Raw genomic sequence first — 20,195 nt, 5'->3', positions numbered from 1 at the left:
CCGACTGAGGCTACCCAGGGGCCTCATATTTTGCATTTCTTTGCTCACTACTGAGGTTGAACACTTTTCCACATTTGTTAATTAGTGCATCTCCCGTCTTAAGGCTTTTGTTTAAAGCCTGCCGTCTCTTTGGGTCTACATATCCTGCAGCTTTACATAATCTAGCACTAATAGATATTAGAATCAATCATCCAGAATTTCAGAAAGCATTTTATTAAAAGTCAGAACAAATATTAAGGCACAAAAATACATCAACGTTTCAAACAAAAATCTTTGAAACAGTTTTGTCCTACATTCAAAGCAACTTCTTTCAAATTATATAATAATTTAACCCTTTTAAATAGAAAAATATAACTTCTCAAACCCCTAAATTTTCTCCTCAAATACATGAATGCTTTCCTAGTTCTAAAGAAGTTTCTTAATGCAGTACTGAGCTTCTATATATACTGTACATTTCCTTAAAATCCTACTTTTGTCATTTATATACATTTGATATGTTTAGAACTTTACCAATATGTTAAACTTCTTTCTTGTAAGTATAAGGCTTGGTGTTTTGTATTGCTTATTGCATGCTGTTGATCATACAAAGACACATTAAGAAAACTAGTGATTTTTAAATCTAGCATAACATCTCTCTACTTTAAACTAGTCATGTATAGCTTAGTGCAACAGACTCAAACCCCTTTTATTTATTTTGAAAGTAAACTCTACCCCCAACGTGGGGCTCGAACTCACGACCCCAAGATTAAGAGTCATATGTTTTACTGAATGAGCCAGGCAGGCACCTCAAACCCCCTTTAAAAAAAAGATATAAAAATCAATCTTATATGTACATTTTTTATACTTTCGGTCTTGATATTATGGTAGTGCAAACATAATGTACTGTATCACAGAGGAAAAGTTAGTTTTCTCTACAGGATATGAAAGATTTAAAAATTATCTTCTTTACAGAAAAAGTAAAGGAACATCATCTCTCAGTCTTAAAAAATTCACATATTCATCTATTTTTTCTTATTTTTGAAATAAATTAACTATCCTTTAAAGCAGATAATTAAATGCTAATCTAACTCAAATCATGAAAATTCCCTTGTAAGCAAATTTCACACATCATATAAATCTAACATGACTTGCATAAGAACGCTTAAGCATTTTGTCTAGAAACACATAAAACTGGACTCTTCTCCTCAGATTTCTTCATTTATAGTGAGACCCATCGTGATGGCATCCCAAGAATAAACTGATCTGATAAACTCAAAAGCTCTGATGGCCAGTTTCTGGACACTTCGTGCAGAAGCTGGGATAACGAGCTGTACAATGGCCCCAGGTATCACTTTTCCCCAGTGTCCTTCAGACAAACCACAGCGACAGCCCTAGGACACCCCCTCCTATTTATACAAGGGGGCTGAGAGGACCTTCCATAGGAATACTCAATTCAGGTCAAGAGACATCAACTGACGACACAATTATCACTGAAAGTGACAGATATATGCCCTTTGAAAAACAACATTTCTGACAAAGTTATCAGGAGGAAATCCTGCTTTCTCTAGAAGATGAGAAAAGTTTCCATTTCAGCCTGTAGCTGAGCTATACATGTCGCATCCTTTATCTTTCCAGCCGCAGAAAGAGATGCTTTTATACCCACTACTGAGGTTATGCTAGAGGCAGTGTCCCTTGTGCTCACAATTGACACGCCACTCCTGCCCCACTACATCTGCAGCTCCTACAGGCTGGAAGCCCAGGACCCTGTTATTTCAAACTTCAGCTGGAGCCATATGATGAGTTGGGGGTCTGCCTCAAAATCTGGGAATGGTAGTAGAGAAAAATGTTAGGAATGAGAAGGCAGGGTCACCTCCGGCTCTGAAACAACTGGGCCCAGGGTAAAATATACCAAAACCAGAATGGACATAAATGCTGGGAAATGTAGTGGGTGGGGGCCCAATATTGTGGCAGAAATGAAAATAAGGAATGGAACCCACACTAATTGACAGTCTTTCCCTAGGAAGGATGCCCCAAACCATTCGGTGTTCCCTATCAAAAATAAATTTGAAAGTATCTTTCAAGACACATTATTACTAGAATTTTTTTTTTTTTTTTGCTAACTCCTATGACATGAGTAAATGAGAAATAAATTGAAAAAGTAGGCTCTTGAAAGAAAAAATTTTGTGGCTTCATGATGAAAATAAATTAATAGTTATACTTAAGTGTACTGGTTAAAGCTTTAAATGCTTCTCAATCAAAATTCTCTGAAGTCATTCTCAATTCACAAGGTTAGAACCTCTTCAAAGAAAGATACACAAGATTCTAACTTTTATTCCTATTCTAAATGTCCACTAGCCCTGTATCTTTGGTCATGAAAGCAGCAAAACATTCACATTTCCAACATTCTACATTCAACTACCTTTCAAGTTTAGAATGTTCTGCACTTAAAAAAATATTAAAACAAAAAATTTTCAAATCATATATTACATATATAATGTAACAAAATGATATGTAAAACATGGTTGAAGGTTAAGAAATTAATTACGAGATTAATAGTGATATACTGTGCAGATAAATATATGTTTCATTATGAAACCAAATAAACCAAGATCATGTAAAGGATGTTCTGGTGCCTACAAGGGTCACTGGTAATGAGTCCTCCAGCTTGCTGGAGAGAAACTGCGATGTGGCCACATGTCTAGCACCTGCCCCAGATAGATTCTGCAGCAGCACGTGCACATATGGCCTGAGGGGGGGGGCAATGGCAGAGCAAATCCTTGGAAGTGACCATCAAGACCTCTTTCCTGTGTTCTCGTGTTCCCCTGAGCTCAGACAGAGAGGACCCAACTCTGTGGTTTGGTGTGCATGGTGATATTTACAAACAAGGACTTTGTGTGAACCCGTATGTATACGTATACACACCCACACCCTCACACACCCACACACCAAAGCTAACCATATAAACATGCTTATGTTCTAAGGCTAACTAAGTTTTACTTGATTTCAAATCACTTCAGTATAAAAGTCAAAGAAAATTATTACTGCATCTAGTAACTACACACCCAAGAGATGGAGATGCTGCTTTACCATACTACAGAAGAATCACATCATCTACCTCAAAGGTTAGTGGAAGAACAGTAGGAGTATTTATGTAAAAAGTATTTTTAAGTCTGGAATTGTCATATTTTCCAGAGAAAAGAGAAAACCCAAATCCACGTCCCTGCCACCTCTCAGCTAAGGGCATTTGGGCATATTTCTTTATCATAATACTTTTCTTAGATTATTTCCAAATCCAGGCAATTTGATGGACAAGAAGCCGACACTCCAGAGCAGCTTAAAACAGTCGCAGAACCCTCCTACCACCTGAATTCTTAGTTGTAATACACAGATTTCCAAGATAATGCAATAAAACCTTGTTGCACTATATCAAACAAAGCTCTCTTTCAGTCTTGAGGAAGTCCTTCACCGTTAACTAGGTTTCAGTTCTATGGGTTCCAATCACATTATCTTTTCTGACGAGAACATTTTTTCTGCCATTTCAGATCTGGTCATGATTTCCTTTAAAAAAAAAAAAGGTGATATGCTTGCAAATGTTGGTGCTCCTTCCAAAACATAACAAAATTCTCTAATCTTTCAACAGTCACAGTTTTGTGGGGGACCAAGTATATTCCACGATACACAAAGAAGTATTAGATACAGAAAATAAACACCGGATAATCCACACTTCTAGTGATGTATGGTGGATAACTGTTGGCAAGTTCAGAAAACTTGAACATCCTGCTAGCTGGAAAACATCCGGAGTTCAGAATTACTGGTGAGAGGCAGGAATGGGGCTAACATGGATTTCCTAGGCATAGTTCATCTGGGGATCTGCCTCACTTTACACAATTCATGTATTTCGAAATTATAAAATTATTTATCACATGAATCCTCTAAATGCCCTTTTAAAAGCAATTCTCCAGGGTGTATCTTTCTGTAGAGTTCTAAATCCTTAAGTTCAACCACTTTGTAGCCAGGTGTATGTCTACTGCAGCCTCCTCAAAACTTCCCGCTACCGTCAGATCAACCTGCTGCAGCCGGTCACCTCCCTTACCTTCAGTCAACAAAGCAGCAGCTTATCTCCTGTTTCCCAGCCACCACCTAAGTCACGCCTCAGCTACCACTCATGTTCCTCTACTGTTCCTTCCTGTAAGCTCCTGCTCCCCACACCCACCCTTTAATTCTTACAATTCAGACTTCTTCCTGTCTTGGGCCACCCTTCAATGTCCAGATGATCCATAACTCATTTTTCTCCCCCAAACCTTCTCAAATCCACATCCTCTATTCAAATCTCCTACTTAGTAAATGAAAATGAGATAGAAACTCTATTTAATACCCCAACAAAATATCTCAAGTATAAGAGATTAATTTAGACAAATTGCCATCTTAAAGTATTTAAACTCTTACCAAGATACAAGATGTTAGAAAATCATAGGCTTAAAATCTTATAAAAGAATTCTCCCTTCCTTCATACCAACAAGCGTTTATCTTGCTCCTGTTTTAAATGAGGATCGAGCTCCTTCACACTTTACTGGCAAATCATTGTACCATCTTCCAACCTTCTCAATTTGTAATCATGTTATAAAGTTCTAGAATTTCTTTCTGAAATACACTTCGACTTTGTGAAAATAACAGAACCAAGAAAATAAGCAAAAAATGTTTTACCTCATCTGAATCCACTAACACTGGAAGAGCTCTGAAACAAAACAGAAACAGATGACAATGTTATTAAAAGGCTAGCGTATGTACTAAAGCTGAATACAGGCATATTTGGTAATCTACAAATCCTCATTCCTGGATAGACACAACCAATGGAAATAAACACCTACATTCACCAACAAACATGGAGAGGAATTTTCATATTGTTCTTAATAGCCCCCAAACTGAAAATAACCCACATGGATAAATTACTATATTCACACAATGGAATACTATACAGCAAAGAAAATAGATGGATTAGTGAGGGATACATTTTTTTAAGCGGACACAAGTAATCTACAGTTACGAGACATTAGGATAGCAGCACATTTTGGAAAGCGGGGTTGTGATTTGGGAGGAAACAAAGGGGTTTTTAGGGCACTGGTGATGTTCTGTTTTTTTTTTAATCTAGGTGCTAGTTACATGAATGTGCTCATATTGAAAATTTATTGGAGCTTAGGATTCCATACTTTCCAGAATGTGTGCTATACTTAAAAAAATTTCAGTTAAAAACTGAAATGGGAAAATAATCTAACTTCAAAATGGAAACAAGGCAAGATGACCAATTCTAGAGGCAAATATGTTGGAAGAATATCAATGAATACAGCATACGACTGAGTAATTCCAAACACAACTGACATCCAACTACGGATTTATTTTTTAAGCCTCTATTGTTTTTCACTTTCAACAGTTGGACATGTATCTGAGTAGTGATGTCTTATCTAACTGATATCCTGCACTTTTGTGAGAACTTAACAGGGATGAATAAGCTTGACTGCAGTAATCATTTCACTATGCATATGTTGAGCAAATCATCACATACACCTTAAGTATATATATTAAAAAAAAAAAGAGGGATGAGTCAACATATTATGAAAGGTGGTATTTATGGAATCAAGTATCTAATTCCCATATCATTATTACTACCGACTGGACGTCTACTGGTGAAGGTAATGAAGAAAGGGTTACACGATATAACCTTTACTTGGGAAAGATAATGTGGATAAAAAGAAAAGCCAAGTGTAGAGCCTCGATGAGTGATGGCCCTCCCTCACTGGGAGGGAGAGCAAAGTCTTATGTGCTGGAGCTGCAATACACAAGTGCCATCACAGCAAGACTCCAGAGGACGCCACTTAGAGAGCAGGCTATGGTGTGGGCAGAAGAAAGAGAACCGGGAGACAAGCCAGGTGTGAGAGAGGGGCCGGGCAAGACTGTTTGTAATACTACCATTAAGGAAAATCCAGGGAAGACGACTGCTTTAGGGGAAACATGAACCAGAACCTGAGAGACCCAGAAGACAACGGTTGGGTGCTCAGCACTCTGGAGATAGACACTAGCAATCTTAAAAATAGTTCTTTTGTGAGGTTAATGACTTTAAAACTTATTAGGATGTACTGAGTGCACTGAAGAGGGAGGTGAACTCTGCTAAGCTGTGTCCTTTATGGCTTGTCAGAGATTAAGGAAAAGTCGTAATGTCTATCTTATAATAGACTGCATCATGTTATTCATGGTCCATTCAAATTATCCTATGACATGCAAACAGAATTTCATACTCCGACAGGAACCGTCTAAATAGGAAGTAAATGGGAGCAGGGAAATGAAAGAACAGTATATGGAAACGTGATCATATCTGGCTGTCCTACTGTTTTCTGTGGCAGAAACAGCTACGTAGAATTCTTGTGTCAGACAGGACCTAGATCCTGGTTAGCTCAAAGTTCCCAAGGGGCTTCGTCTGCACTCTATTTTTCCGATGCTCATGTTTTCCTCCATTGACTTCCCCACCACACATGGTATTGTGGTTCCATGTGTTTGAAAAAAATGTTTTACATATGTTTGAACTTCTCCATAATAGAAAGTTGAAACAAAATAAAATGATTCTAATCCTGAAAAACTTAGATCAGAAAAGGCTGGAGTTGGTTATAGGCCATAGGTATTAAAGTAGTTGCTGTATAGGGAGAAATGGAGGAGAAAGAAAAAGGCAGCGCTGTGTTTTCTTTGTAGTCTGACATGAAATCAGTCATTTGCTAGTGATGGGGGCCTATAAAAATATATGGAGGTATGATGTTCGAAAAGCACATGACAAAGTATGAAAATTATTTCTTTATATGATAACCTAAATTTTAGACTCAAACTTTAAGAGAGGATATTTACACATCTGTGAATGAAGAGGGAATATTTTCTTCCACCCACTTCAAATCTTCATCCTGTAGAAATAAATATGTAAATATTAGCATTTACTTAGTATCACCTGAAAGCAGAATTTTAAAATATAATGTATACAAATTTAAGCACTAAAATTCAAATGCATGATTCTTTGCATTTCTACATATCCTAAGAAGTCGGCACTTGTGCCACACAGAAATTATGCCAGTATTCTCTTAAATAGGCAAACAAAAATTTGAACTTTGGAATTTTGTACTCCTTCGTTTTCTTTAGATGCATGCAAGGTGTTATTTTTTTGTCCTGAAAAAACACAGTAGAAACACAGTTGATTTGTAAGACAGAAAATAGCAAGAATATTGATTTTTATTGGTTTTTTGCTCCCAGCATTCATTATGCCTCCTAATTTGTTCTAGTTCTATATCATGAGTTTATAATTTTTCAACAGAAAAAGATGGCAGTACAAATACTCTAAATTGACAAAAGCCGATTTTTTTCAGTCTCTTATATTTATGCTCATCTCCCTGTAGGAGACAAGAAAAGGAAAGCAGGTCAGTGAGGATATCTGTTTTTTAACAGAAACTTGCTTATGGTTATCTCACTGGGAGAAAGAAAAAAATGCATACTAAATATTTTGATTTATAAAATAAAGTAAATCAAAATGTTTCTCTGTGATCTACCTGGCTACATGGAATACTCTGGTTCTAGTATTAATCACATCTTGCTCACCTAGGAGAGAGACAAAGCAACTGAGCCAGTATTAACAGGAACCCCAATTCTCTGAGTGAGTCTCAAGGAGAAATAAGTCATGAGATAAGGCTTACTGATCAAGAGCTGACTGCCCTTAATTTAGGGAAATAAAGTATTCCCTTGATGTGTTTGCAAGCATTGAGTTTTAAAATAAACTGAGACATATCCCTAAAAAGGGAAATATCTTAATGAATTTAAAGTATAATGGCTCTAACACCAGATAATTAAAACTGTTTTCATTTTTTTTTATTAACATATAATGTATTGTTTCAGGGGTACAGGTCTGTGAGTCATCAGTCTTACACAATACACAGCACTCACCACAACACATACATACCCTCCCCAATGTCCATCACCCAGCCACCCCATCCTTCCCACCCCCCTCCACTCCAGCAACCCTCAGTTTGTTTCCTGAGATTAAGTCTCTTATGGTTTGTCTCCCTCTCTGGTTTTGTCTTGTTTCATTTTTTCCTCTCATCCCCTATGATCCTCTGCCTTGTTTCTCAAATTCCACATATCAGTGAGATCATATGATAATTATCTTTCTAAAACTGTTGTAATTTTTAAAAAAGTTTAAATCACCATAAAACTACTCAAAGAACACATTTTAAAAAATTACCGATTACCGAAAATAAAAATGAAAAAATTTACCCAAACCAACAGATCAAACTGTTCTCATGGATCATCTATCCTGTCAGAACTTATAAGCATACATAAATTTTATACGCTATTAATCACAAAATACACAATTATAAGAAAGCAGAATATAAAACTGTATGAGAGGCACTTCTGCTGTGCCTAATTAATATGCCTAAAAAATTAAAAAACTCATCTCTACTCTCTACTTTATCATTTTTTCAAGTTTCCACAGTTCTATAATAAATGTTAATTTTGTTAACTGCACAGGCAATACATAACGTCCTTTCCTAACAGATAACAAATGTTATCTGAAATGGCTTCAAAAATCACTTTAAAATGTGGAAAAATTAATACAAGCTTCTACTACGTCAAAGCTTCTCCATCTTTAATGTGCATATGAGTCATCTCCAGGATCCTGTGAAGAAGCAGATTCAGATTCAGTAGGTCTGAGGTGCGCCTGAGCCTGCGTGTCAAACAAGCTCCCAGGTGATGCTCATGCTAGTCCAAGAATGGCACCGGGGAGCCTGCAGCTACTGCAGTTACAGCCATCGGCCTTAACCAGTATCGCTGCTTGGTAACACTGGGTGCTGTGCAAAACACCTTCGTAGAGAATGTTTTCCTGACAATGAATGTGACACAGACTCTATTAAGTACATACTATACTCACAAAATTATCAGAAGTAGCAGGTCTAGCTGTTCCATTGGAAACCGTTTTTGAGACTCTTAATTTTATTCCTTCAGCTATAATGAGAAACATTATGGAGAGAAATAAATTATAAAATATTGTCTTTAACAATCTCATATTTAACAGCCCAACAAAGATTTATATATATCTTTGTATATATAGATTTATATAGAGAGAGATTTTTATATATACTAATTATTTATATATGTATATATTTAAAAGAAAGTTAATAGCGGAAGCTTCGGGCAGTGTGCTGGCTTTAACATATCACTTGGAAATGTAGGAGGGATGGCAAAAATTAACAGATTTCACAAACGTTTGCAGTAACAACTAGGTTTTCAAGAGGCTAGTTTGAATTCTAGTTTTAGAGGAGTTTAAAAATTTTTATTTGAGAGAGACAGAGACAGCGAGAGAGGGAACACAAGCAGGGGGAGTGGGAGAGAGAGATGCAGGCGTCCCAAGGAGCAGGGAGCCCAATGTGGGGCTCGATCCCAGGACCCTGGGATCACTACCGAAGGCAGATGCTCAAGGACTGAGCTACCCAGGCGCCCCTAGTTTTAGAGGAGTTTAAACAAACAAGTAAACATACACATATTTCCTTAAAGAGTTTCAATACATTTTAAAGTTTATGGATATAAAAATCTATAGAATTTGCAGTATCATATTCAATAATAAAACACATCTTTGGTTATGCTTTTACTTCTCTGATGTGTACATTTTGGAATGTGCCTATGATAAAAATAAAATGGGAAAGAGAAGGATTTTCTTCCTATTTGACCAGGCTCTCCTTTCTGCCACCAGTTTCAGAGCAGAGGTTAAGGGCATGAGTTCTGGAATGAGATTGCCCACTCAGGATTCTGGCTCTCCCTATGCAACCCTGGGCAAAGCAGTTAACTTTCTGTGACTCAGCGTCCCCAGCAACACAATGGGATAATACTGTTATCTACCTTATTAAACAAGAGCATTAAACAAGTAAGCGTATATAAGGTGCCTGACATGTAATCTCTGCCCCATAAGTAATCACTTTAGTTATTACAATAATTTGCAAATCGTGCTTCTCCATAAACAAGGTCAATTGTTATGTTATGATCATAAGTTGATATAATGAATACAAATGAGGTTCCTTGATCAAAAAGTGTTTCCGTGGGGTGTTTAAAATGCCAACATTTGAGATCTCTTAATGGGGCAATACATTGCTTTTTAAAATTGAGGTACAACATAGACAATAAAATACACAAATTTTAAGTGTACAGTCTAAGAGATTTTACAAGCATATACACTTGTGTAACTACCATCTCAGTCAAGACACTTAACATTTTCAACATTACATAAGGTTCTTTAAATTCCTTTCTGGTCAATCCTAATCCTACCAGAAGCAACCATTGCTCTGATTTACATAATCACCATAGCTTAGTTCTGCCTGTTCTGGAACTTCATATATAGAACCATAATCCATGGACTCTGTATTCTTTTAGATTTGGCTACTTTCACTCAATATAAAGGTTTTGAGATTTATTTATGTGGTAGTGTTGGTTACTTTTGATATGGAACAGTAGCCCATTGTGTGGTATACTACAAATACTTTATCCACTCATTTGTTGATGGACATGGGGTTATGTCCAGTTTTAAACTATTAAGAATAAATCTGCTGAAAATAATAGTGTACATCAGTGTCCTTCGGTGAACATCGCTTTCATATCCATCATTTGTTCTGGGTAAATATCCTGGGGTGGAATGGCTGAGTTGTATGGTAGGTGTATGTTTATCTTTTTAAGAACGACATCTTTTTTAAATTAGTCTTACTACTTTACATTCTTTCCAGTAGTGTCTGAGTGATATAACTGTTCCACACCCTCTCCAACATGTCATGCTGTCAGTCTTTTAAATTTTAACCATTCTGGTGGATATGTGGTGGTATCCCACTCTGGTTTTAACTTGTGTTTCCCTGATGACCGAGCATCTTTTCGCATGCTTGTCGGTCATTCTTTTGTCTTCTTTGGTGAAGTATTCAAATATTTTTTTGTTTTTTACAAATTGAGTTTAATTGATTTATAGGGATTTTACTTATATTCTGGATACAAGTCCTTTCTCAGATATATGTACTGAGGATCTTTTATTCCAGTCTAGGGCTCGATACAAGTCCTCTGTCAGATACATGTACCCATAATCTTTTACACTAGTCGAAGACTGGCCTTTCATTTTCTTAAGTTTCTCTTGATGAGTATTTTAATTTTTGTGAAGTCTAATTTAGCAGTTTTTTTAAAATTTTATGGTAACTGCTAATGCCCTAAGAAATTATCTAACCCGAGGTTATAAAGATATTGTCTTGTTTTCTTTCAGAAGAGTTATAGTTTTTCTTTTTTAGCGGGGAGGGACACAGGGAGAGGGAGAATCTTAAGCCAGTTCCAGACCCAGTGTGGACCCAACACGGGGCTCGATCCCACCACCCTGAGAGCATGACCTGAGCCAAAATCAAGAGTTGGACGCTTAACTGACTGAGCCACCAGGGCCCCCAGAAGAGTTATAGTTTAAGTTTTCACATCTAGGGTCTGTGGTCCATCTTGAATTAATCATTATGTGATATCTGTGTAAGGAGTCTAGGTGATTGTCCCTCCATGTGTTTATCTAGTTGTTCCAACACACTTTGTTGATAATACTATTCTGTTCTCATATAACGTCTTGGTGCCCTTGTCAAAAATCAGTTGACAAATGAGGTTTCCAGTTTGAAGCTACTTTAATTATTGCATTCCATTCATCCATTTTTTTCATTCATTCATTCATAGAGGGGGGAGGGGCAGAGGGATAGGGAGAGAGAATCCCAAGTAGGCTCCACACCCAGCACGGGGCCCAATGTGGGGCTGGATCTTACAATCCTGAGATCATGACCTGAGCCAAAATCAAAAGTCGGCCTTTCAACTGACTGGGCCACCCAGGCACCTCTATTGCATTCCTTTTAAAAACAAAACTTTTAGAAACCTATTATATGGAATCAATTTGGTACTTGTAAAAGTACATTCTTCACAATGTTATTACTTCATGCAATAACAACAACAACAAAATCAACTGGCCATATATGTGTGGATTTATTTCTGGACTCTGATACATTACTGTGTTTCTCCATCCTTCTGCCAAACCACACTATCTTGATTAATATAACTTGATATTTTTATAAGTCTTGAAATTACTATAAGTCCATTAATTTTATTTTATTGAGATAAAATTCCCACACTATAAAATGCACCATCTTGAAGTGAACCGTTCAGTAGATTTCAGGATAGTCAAGGAATTATGCAACCATCACCACTAATTCCAGATTTTCATCAACCTAAAAAAAAAACCCCAGGCCCATCAGTAGTCACGCCCTACTCATTCCTTCCACCAACCCCTGGCAATCATCAATATACTTTGTCTTCTATGAATTTACCTTTTGTGGACTTTTCATCTAACTGGAATCATATAATTTGTGATCTTCATGATTGGCTTTCTGATTCACTTAGCATAATGTTTTCAAGATTAGCCCATGTTGTAACTACAAGAATGTTTGAGCTCTTCCAGGTCCTTGCTTTCTGACATACATTTTAAAATCAGATTAACTGGGGCACCTGGGTGGCGCAGTCGGCTGAGCTTCCGACTCCTGATTTCAGTTCAGATCATGGTCTCAGGGTCCTGGGATCGAGCCCCGAGTTGGGCTCCATGCTTAGCAGGGGGTCTGCTTAAGATTCTCTTCTCCCAGGGCACCTGAGTGGCTCAGTCGTTAAGCGTCTGCCTTCAGCTCAGGTCATGATCCTGGAGTCCTGGGATTGAGCCGGGTTCCCTGCTCAGCAGGAGGCCTGCTTCTCCCTCTTCCACTGCCCCTGCTTGTGTTCCCTCTTTCTCTGTCTCTCTCTCTCTCTCAAATAAGTAAATAAAATCTTTAAAAAAAAAAATCAGATTAACCATTTGTACTTTTTTTAAGGTCAGTTAGAATTATGACTGGGATTGCACTGATTCTACTTATCAGTTTTTGGTACTGACTGCTCAATAATATTGAGAGTTACAATTCATAAACATGTTACAGCTCTACACTTACTTATTCTTAGCAACTGAATTATGTAATGATATTGCCTTAACAAATGTTTAAAGTATTATGGTAAAATAAAATGACAAAATGCGATGTAGAAATTAATTGAAAGATGAAAATAGCACTAAAACTAGTTAGAAATGCTTTGGGAATGAACGGGAAATTACAGATAGATAGATATATATCTAATTCTGAAGAGCAAGAAGAGGTGATTCAAGGAAATTTAGCAATCATCATTAAGAAGAAGATTATTAGGAGCTAAGCACAATGTAAACTAAATTCTTAGTGTGAAACAGTATACCTATTTTAATACTTAGACTTTAAAAGCGAACAGGTAACAAAAGCTCCAACTACATTAAGGATCTTGAAAATTTCATTACTGACTTTTCCTTTTGTGACTACCGTAACAGGGGTTTTGGCAGATAGAGTTTTAAAATTATTTTAACAGGAAAAAAATGTGACTTTGCATCGTAAGTAAAGGTACAAGGTACAATTAAATAGTCATTTAATAAGAAAACATATCACTCACTTAAATTTTCAGATGGTACCATAAATTCTTCAATTTCATCATCAGAATCATCAATTAACGGCATGAAGGCATATCTACATCAGAAACAAGGAGTAGTTTTATTAGTGCATTTAAACCTGTTCGGTTTTCAGTTCATACCTAAAAGCATCATTACATACAAAAAATATTTACATTAAAAAATTTCTTATAAATTCAAATTAAAAAATTTAATTATTTTACTCTCAAATTAGGAAAGATTATCAGCAATGAAACAGTGAAACTGGAGCTCCCAAGCCCTGCTGGTGAAAGTGTAAATGGGAAAGATCTTTCTGGAAAGCAGTTCTGCAATGTTCAGGGAAAGGAACTTCCTGATGTACTTTTTTCTCCCTGTCAAAAATCCTCCCTGCCCACTACTTGTTAACTTATCCCCTAACAAAAGGTAAATTGCTAATCTTACTGGTGAAAATAAAGTGTACTGACTAAGCCACATTTGCTAGGTCAGAAATACATTCAGAAAGCACTGCTGATAATAACAATAATCCTAGAAACAAACTAGTCCCTAATAACTAGGTACTGCTTCTACAAATTAGGCTACATTCATATTATGGAACGCCAAAGAGCCATTAAAAATAATGTGGTAGATCTAGGGGCATCTGGCTGGCTCAATCAGTAGAGCATGTGACTCTCAATTTCAGGGTCATGAGTTCAAGCCCCATGTTGGGCATGGAGCCTACTTTAAAAAAAAAAATGTGGTAGATCTATACAAGATGATATGGAAAGACAGATCTTAAACAAGAAGGTGCAGAATGGTGGATATGTGTATGTACGTACTTATGTATAATTATTATATACTTTAAAAAAAAAGAATTATCTATTTATTTTACAGAAAGAGAGAGAGTGTGTGTGCATGCTCGCACAGTGGGGTGGGGCAGAGGAGACAGTTTTAAGCAGACTCTGCACTGAGTGTAGAACCTGACTCGGGGTTTGATCTCACAACCCTGAGATCACGACCTGAGCCAAAACCAAGAGTCAAGACGCCTAACCGACTGTGCCACCCAGGTGTCCCAATTACTATATACTTTTAAAAAGAGAGGGAGAAACGCACACTGGTATATACTTTTCCATTTTTCCTTAGAAGGGCATTCAAGAAACTTCACAACACTTTCCTTGGGGAAGAGGAGTGAGGCAAGGGCAGGTGGGCCATCCTATCACATGCAGCCAATGATACAACCTGAACTTACCACTCAAGCTCCTTATATTTTGGTTCCACTTTTCCTTTCAAGCTTTATTTCCCTCCAATGTAAGTAGTATTAACCAAAATACATGCCTCACTGACCTCCAAGGTATACCACGTTTTCACCCACTACCTCAGAAAATGTACACTGTTTCTCAGTTCAGCCTTTCACGGTTCTGCTTCTTTCCCTGAGGAAGATGCTGCCTTTCAAGGAGGCTTCCTCAACCCTCTTCAGTCTTCCCCCTGGGCTTCCTAGTTTATACATCTTATTTCACTGTCTTACATTATGTCTGTCTCCCTAGTTGATTGTGTACTCCTTTAAAAGTGAAGACTACTTGCTCAGTTTCTATAAATGTGTTTTTATTTGAACACAGTAGCAGTGATCAACAAATGCTTGCTAAATGTGAATTTTCCCATGGTAGGTACCTCTGATTGTTTGCTGATGGTCTCCACAAAAACATTATTACAATAAGGATAAGTGAAAAAAGGAAGCTCCAAAATGCATCATCAACCCAGCGTTCCATCCAATCCTATAACAAGGACAATTCAAACATGAAATATTAATTTTCTGATAAACACAGACAGATTTCCCATTCAAATAGTGTACAATGACAAACACTAATGAAATCCTTCCAACCAGTCCATCTTCCAAATAAGTACATGTTTTTTTAAGAAAATAAAAACTAAGAAATGCTATCTTCATCAAATTAACATGAATGCCTACTTCAGCCATTAATCAATCAGATAAACAAAATCCTAACACAAATTATATATACTACAGTGTCATAAAGAATTAGTGTTTAGGGAAGCCTGGGTGGCTCAGTCGGTTAAGTGTCTGCCTTCGGCTCAGGTCATGATCTCAGGGTTCTGGGATCAAGTCCCGCATCGGGCTCCCTGCTCAGCGGGGAGCCTACTTCTCCCTCTGCCTGCCGCTCCCCCTGCTTGTGCTTGCGCGAGTTCTCTCTCTGACAAATAAATAAAGTCTTAAAAAAAAAGAATTAGTGTTTAAAGGGGCTTCTGAGGTCATTTAATCTATTTTCTAGATGAGAATTGTGAGGCAGCTTAACAAGACAATCAGAAGCAAGTTCACAATGGGTACTTTTGACATGGACGGTATTAGAATTTCCGAAGTGAAGATCTCGGTGCAATATTTTTCCCAATAAATTATTTTGCTTTTAGGAGATTTTATTATACATTGTTTGAAATGTTCCTAAAGGGCTGTTTAACATTATAAACACTCCTTTCCATAAAATTTTAGGGTCAACAGAAAGATTTACAAAACAAAAATAAAAATCCAAAAGATATACTTAGAACTCCAGGTGAAAAACCTAAGGTGACAGGAGGAGAAAAAAGAAATTCCAGAAAGTTCAGTTTCTTCTCTCACTAAATTATCCCTAAGGCAGAAGTCTAGGATGCACAGAGGGCTGTCTGTAATGCTTATTTAGAACTAGAGACTAGTTCAAAATCAAGAAGCCCCCGAAAAGGCCTTTTAAATTTTAAGTCTAAGAAACGTATCTTCTACCTAGAGAACCCACAGAGAGTATCTCCTGAATGTTCATAACGAGTGTACCATCTTAGAAATATGTCAGACTTAAGGTTTACTGTCCCATTTCGATATCAAAAACCTAATTTCATGGCATGCAAGAAGAAAAAGCTTTCCTGTTACCTTATGTTATATAGGAAGGTAATTATTTTTCAAAATATATAAAGGGGAAGTTGAAAAAAGAACATAATTGGACAAGTAGATTTAGGAGGAATATTTTCAGATTCATTTAAAGGAGGCAAAATTTCTTATAATTCTCTGTAAAATAATTCAAACTAAACTGAAAATCTCCACTAAAATTACCTCTGTTTACAAACTAAATTCTTCAAAATTACCCAAAATAGTATAATTAAAAATGAAAACTGTTTAAATAGGAAGATTATACTTACTGATTGACATTTTGCAATTCTAAATGTCTTGGTTGTCCACACCATAAACACTATAGAAGCTGAAACACACCAAAAAAAGTCACCTCTGAAGGAACATGCAATACTAAAATAGTTTATTATAATAAAATTAAATAGCTTACCTAGTACAGCAAAGATCAGAGTATTTGTAAAGTGCCTGTATAAAGAAAATTTCACTGTGTTCTTTCTTAGCCTTAGAGTCTTCATGGTTTGTGCCAAACTTATAAATATGTGCAAAAAGTTAAGGAAAAACATTTTAAATAGTAATAAACAGTTTAAAAACAAAATAAGAATCTCTTACTACATTTCTAAAATTAGTACTGCTAAATATAGTTCCTATAAAAACACAAAAAATATTATTTTAGTCAATATTATATGATCATGATACTGATTTTATCGCAGATTTTGTTTTATAATTTACCATTGTCTGAACTAAATAAACTCTGAGGAAGACAACAAGCAAGAAGCCCTATGATGTTCTCCTTCAACGTCAAGCTCCCAGAACATAGGATAGAGCAGTATATACACTAAAAACGAGCCACCTTAGGCCAGACACTCTTAATAGATCACATTATGACATACCCTTAGGCTTGTGCTTTTTGTCTCTGTTTCTTTCTTATTTTCTTCTTTCCAGTCTACTCTCTTTTTATCCTCTGAATGACGATAATTAAGAAGGGAAGTCAACAGGGGCGCCTGGGTGGCTCAGTCACTACGCATCTGCCTGCGGCTCAGGTCATGATCCCAGGGTCCTGGGATGGAGCCCCACATTGGGCTCCCTGCTCGGTGGGAAGCCTGCTTTGTCCTCCCCCACTCCCACTGCTTGTGTTCCCTCTCTCACTGTGTCTCTCTGTCAAATAAATAAATAAAATCTTAAAAAAAATAAAAAGAAGGGAGGTCATCTATTAATTTTCCAATATATAAATTGAAAAATGAAATACGTTAAATAAAACAAATCTGGACTTAGGTAAGGAGGGACTTCATTCAAAAAATTACTGCAACAGGCAGAGGAGGCTTATTGCCATGGGGAGGATGTTCCAACTCTAAGATCTGCAAGAGTCCCACAGGTCAGGCCAGACAGGGCTTTGATTTTGTAGGGAGGGGAAAACAAGACTAGAAAACAGGTGTGGGGAAGTGGGTGGCATGACTGGACAGCTGCTCAGGGAACGACTTTCCCTGAGGTGTGCAGATTCTCGAGAAGGACCATGGAGGAGGGCTGTGGTAGACGAAAGCTCAGGGACCTAGGGAGGGAGACCGCTTAGTCTGGCCCAGGCTGGTGTTCTGGGCAGATTGGTCAGCAGGTACACAGGTCTGTGTCTGGCCTTGTCAAAGGTAACAAGGGGGCATCTGGGAGTCTCATGTAAATCCTATGGGACTTATGTCTCATGTAAGTCCTTTGAAGTAAGCCTTTCCCTGGAACACGAAAGGGTGGAGGTTTTCTTAAACATGGCTGTTTTCCAGGAGCACAGGGATCAGGTAAAGCTCAACACTGTCACGTATGAAGAAGCAAAAAGAGGCTTCTCCACTGACTCCTTGGCAGTGAGGCTGGGACTCAAGCCAGAGCACTCTGTAAATGGGAGTTGCTTCCTCTGGAGCATACCATCCAGCTTTGTTCATGAACTGTATACTGAACAAAACAGAGCAAAGACTGGAAGTGGCAAACTTTGGATTTATGCCTATTTTAAATTCCAAATACTTCATGAATCAGAAACTTCATGGTAGTACTCAAATTACCAAAACTGCTATTCAGTCTTCCTAAATGACCAGTGAGTTACGAAAGGAGATCAATTTCTAAAACAATGCAATTCAACCAATTAAGGCTACTGTCAGAATTTACAAAACAGTAAATATACTGTCTCCTTTTAACATTATCAAGACAAATGCTTTTTTAAAAATTCTTGACTAAAATGAATTTTCTACGTTAAAAATATGGTCACATTGAATAATTCAGAAGTATTTCTGAGAAGCCGAGGAATAAAAAGATCAAAAGCAAATTCAAAACTGCCTAAACCTCCACTTACCAAGACACTGTTAAATTTAAGTAAAGCTTAAATCATTTCTCCCTTTAAAGGAAAGTTGTTACGAAAGCAAACAGGCCCAGTTATCCTGAGGTGAGAAGCAACGGGAGCGTGTTGCTGCAGTAGGAAAAGGATATCCACCAGCACAAGCCAGAGTCAAGGAGAGAGAGAGGGAGACTGGCCAGAAGCACAAGATCAGAGTCATCTGCCTGCAGCAAAACAGCAAAAAGTTAAAACAAGCAGAAAAAAAGAGGAAGAGGGCTTCATGAGAAAAGCAATGGCTCTGAATTTTTCAAGTTATTTCTTCTTTTACTTGAGAACCAGATTCTTATGGGATAGCTGTGTTAGGTTCATCAGAGCAAAGGAAGCGGGGTCACTACGCAAGCACTCAGGTCTGTATGTACGTAGACCTGCTTCTCTTGCTTGCCATTTGTAATCATTCAAGAAATCTACTCTTCCTGTACAGATAATGCAGACTTCTCATTTCAGTAAAGAAAACTGCCAAATAACCATCTGAAAGCAAACATAGGAAATTCAGGTTCAAGCTGAAATGGATACTAAGTTTTCTTTCTTTCACCATGAAACACTAACCAAGATAATTTTAATTTCTGGATTTCTTTATGACTTTTATTTCTAACACCTTTATTAAATGTATTAATCATTAAGCAAACTAAATCTTTTGCCTTGTTTTCCTTATCTCCCCACTCCAATCTGGCTCATTATATGTTGGAATAGATCAAAGTCAACGCTGTCCATAAAGGTGACAAATTGCCCTCATTCAAATCCACATGGAATTGGGCCCTTAGAGCTGCTTGTCTTTGGAATTTTCTGCCAAGTTGCATTACTGTTTTTCCCAGTGAACTACCTTGTGGTTGGTTAAGAACAAGAAATCTTTGAAATACATATCTGTGAATTACCAGCGTAAAAGATAATACAGATTTTTAAAAATGCCATGTCTATAGCTCAATTAGTTGACTGAAGAACATACTTGCTAACTTTAATTAAGGCTCCAAGCATATATAATTTTGGAGACAAGACAATTCCAAATTAAGCAGATATCCTAAGCTCACTTTCTAAATGCACAATGACAGAAGGGAAGACGTTAAGATCCAGAGCTGGCAATGCTGAGACTAACAGCTAGGTTCACCTGCACTGCGATTCTGCCTATCCTGATGCCAGGTATGTTCATCCTGCCTGCCCCTTCTCCTCAGGTCAGCTGAGCATCCCTAACAAGTGATAGGGCTGCAGCAGAACAGGTACCATGGCCCCTGGGGATGAGCTCTCATGGCCAGAGTACTGGTCATGGGCAGAACTGAGGACTGTAGTTGACACCTTTTCAACAGCTCAGTGTCGTTAAATGTGTTTTCATGTGGAAAATATAAAAATTACACTACAATAAGATTAGTATCATTGTTGGAAAAGATAAGATGTATTTAACTATAATTTCTTTCAACAAACTTGGATTCTAAAGTAGTATC

At 37.3% G+C, this 20,195-nt stretch overlaps 1 protein-coding gene across 1 annotated transcript in view; it reads right to left on the bottom strand.

The window, feature by feature from the left end:
• Positions 1-226: 226 nt before the first annotated feature.
• Positions 227-20,195, bottom strand: part of TMEM87B (transmembrane protein 87B) — a 49,846-nt gene continuing 29,877 nt past the window's right edge. The window contains exons 12-19 of the mRNA XM_028122417.2: positions 16,825-16,933; positions 16,685-16,743; positions 15,179-15,282; positions 13,540-13,613; positions 8,933-9,006; positions 6,868-6,920; positions 4,684-4,714; positions 227-3,537 (exon numbers count right to left, since the gene is read on the bottom strand). Of these exons, the coding sequence (XP_027978218.1) occupies positions 3,478-3,537; positions 4,684-4,714; positions 6,868-6,920; positions 8,933-9,006; positions 13,540-13,613; positions 15,179-15,282; positions 16,685-16,743; positions 16,825-16,933 (564 nt within the window). The 3' untranslated portion in view covers positions 227-3,477. The remainder of the gene's footprint in view (positions 3,538-4,683; positions 4,715-6,867; positions 6,921-8,932; positions 9,007-13,539; positions 13,614-15,178; positions 15,283-16,684; positions 16,744-16,824; positions 16,934-20,195) is intronic.

This window comes from Eumetopias jubatus, unplaced genomic scaffold (assembly GCF_037043125.1).
Source record: "Eumetopias jubatus isolate StellerSeaLion01/CBP00866 unplaced genomic scaffold, mEumJub1_p1.0 scaffold_9, whole genome shotgun sequence".
Classification (NCBI taxonomy): domain Eukaryota; kingdom Metazoa; phylum Chordata; class Mammalia; order Carnivora; family Otariidae; genus Eumetopias; species Eumetopias jubatus.
Note: the sequence above shows the minus strand (reverse complement) of the source record. Positions and strands in the feature narration are given on the sequence as shown.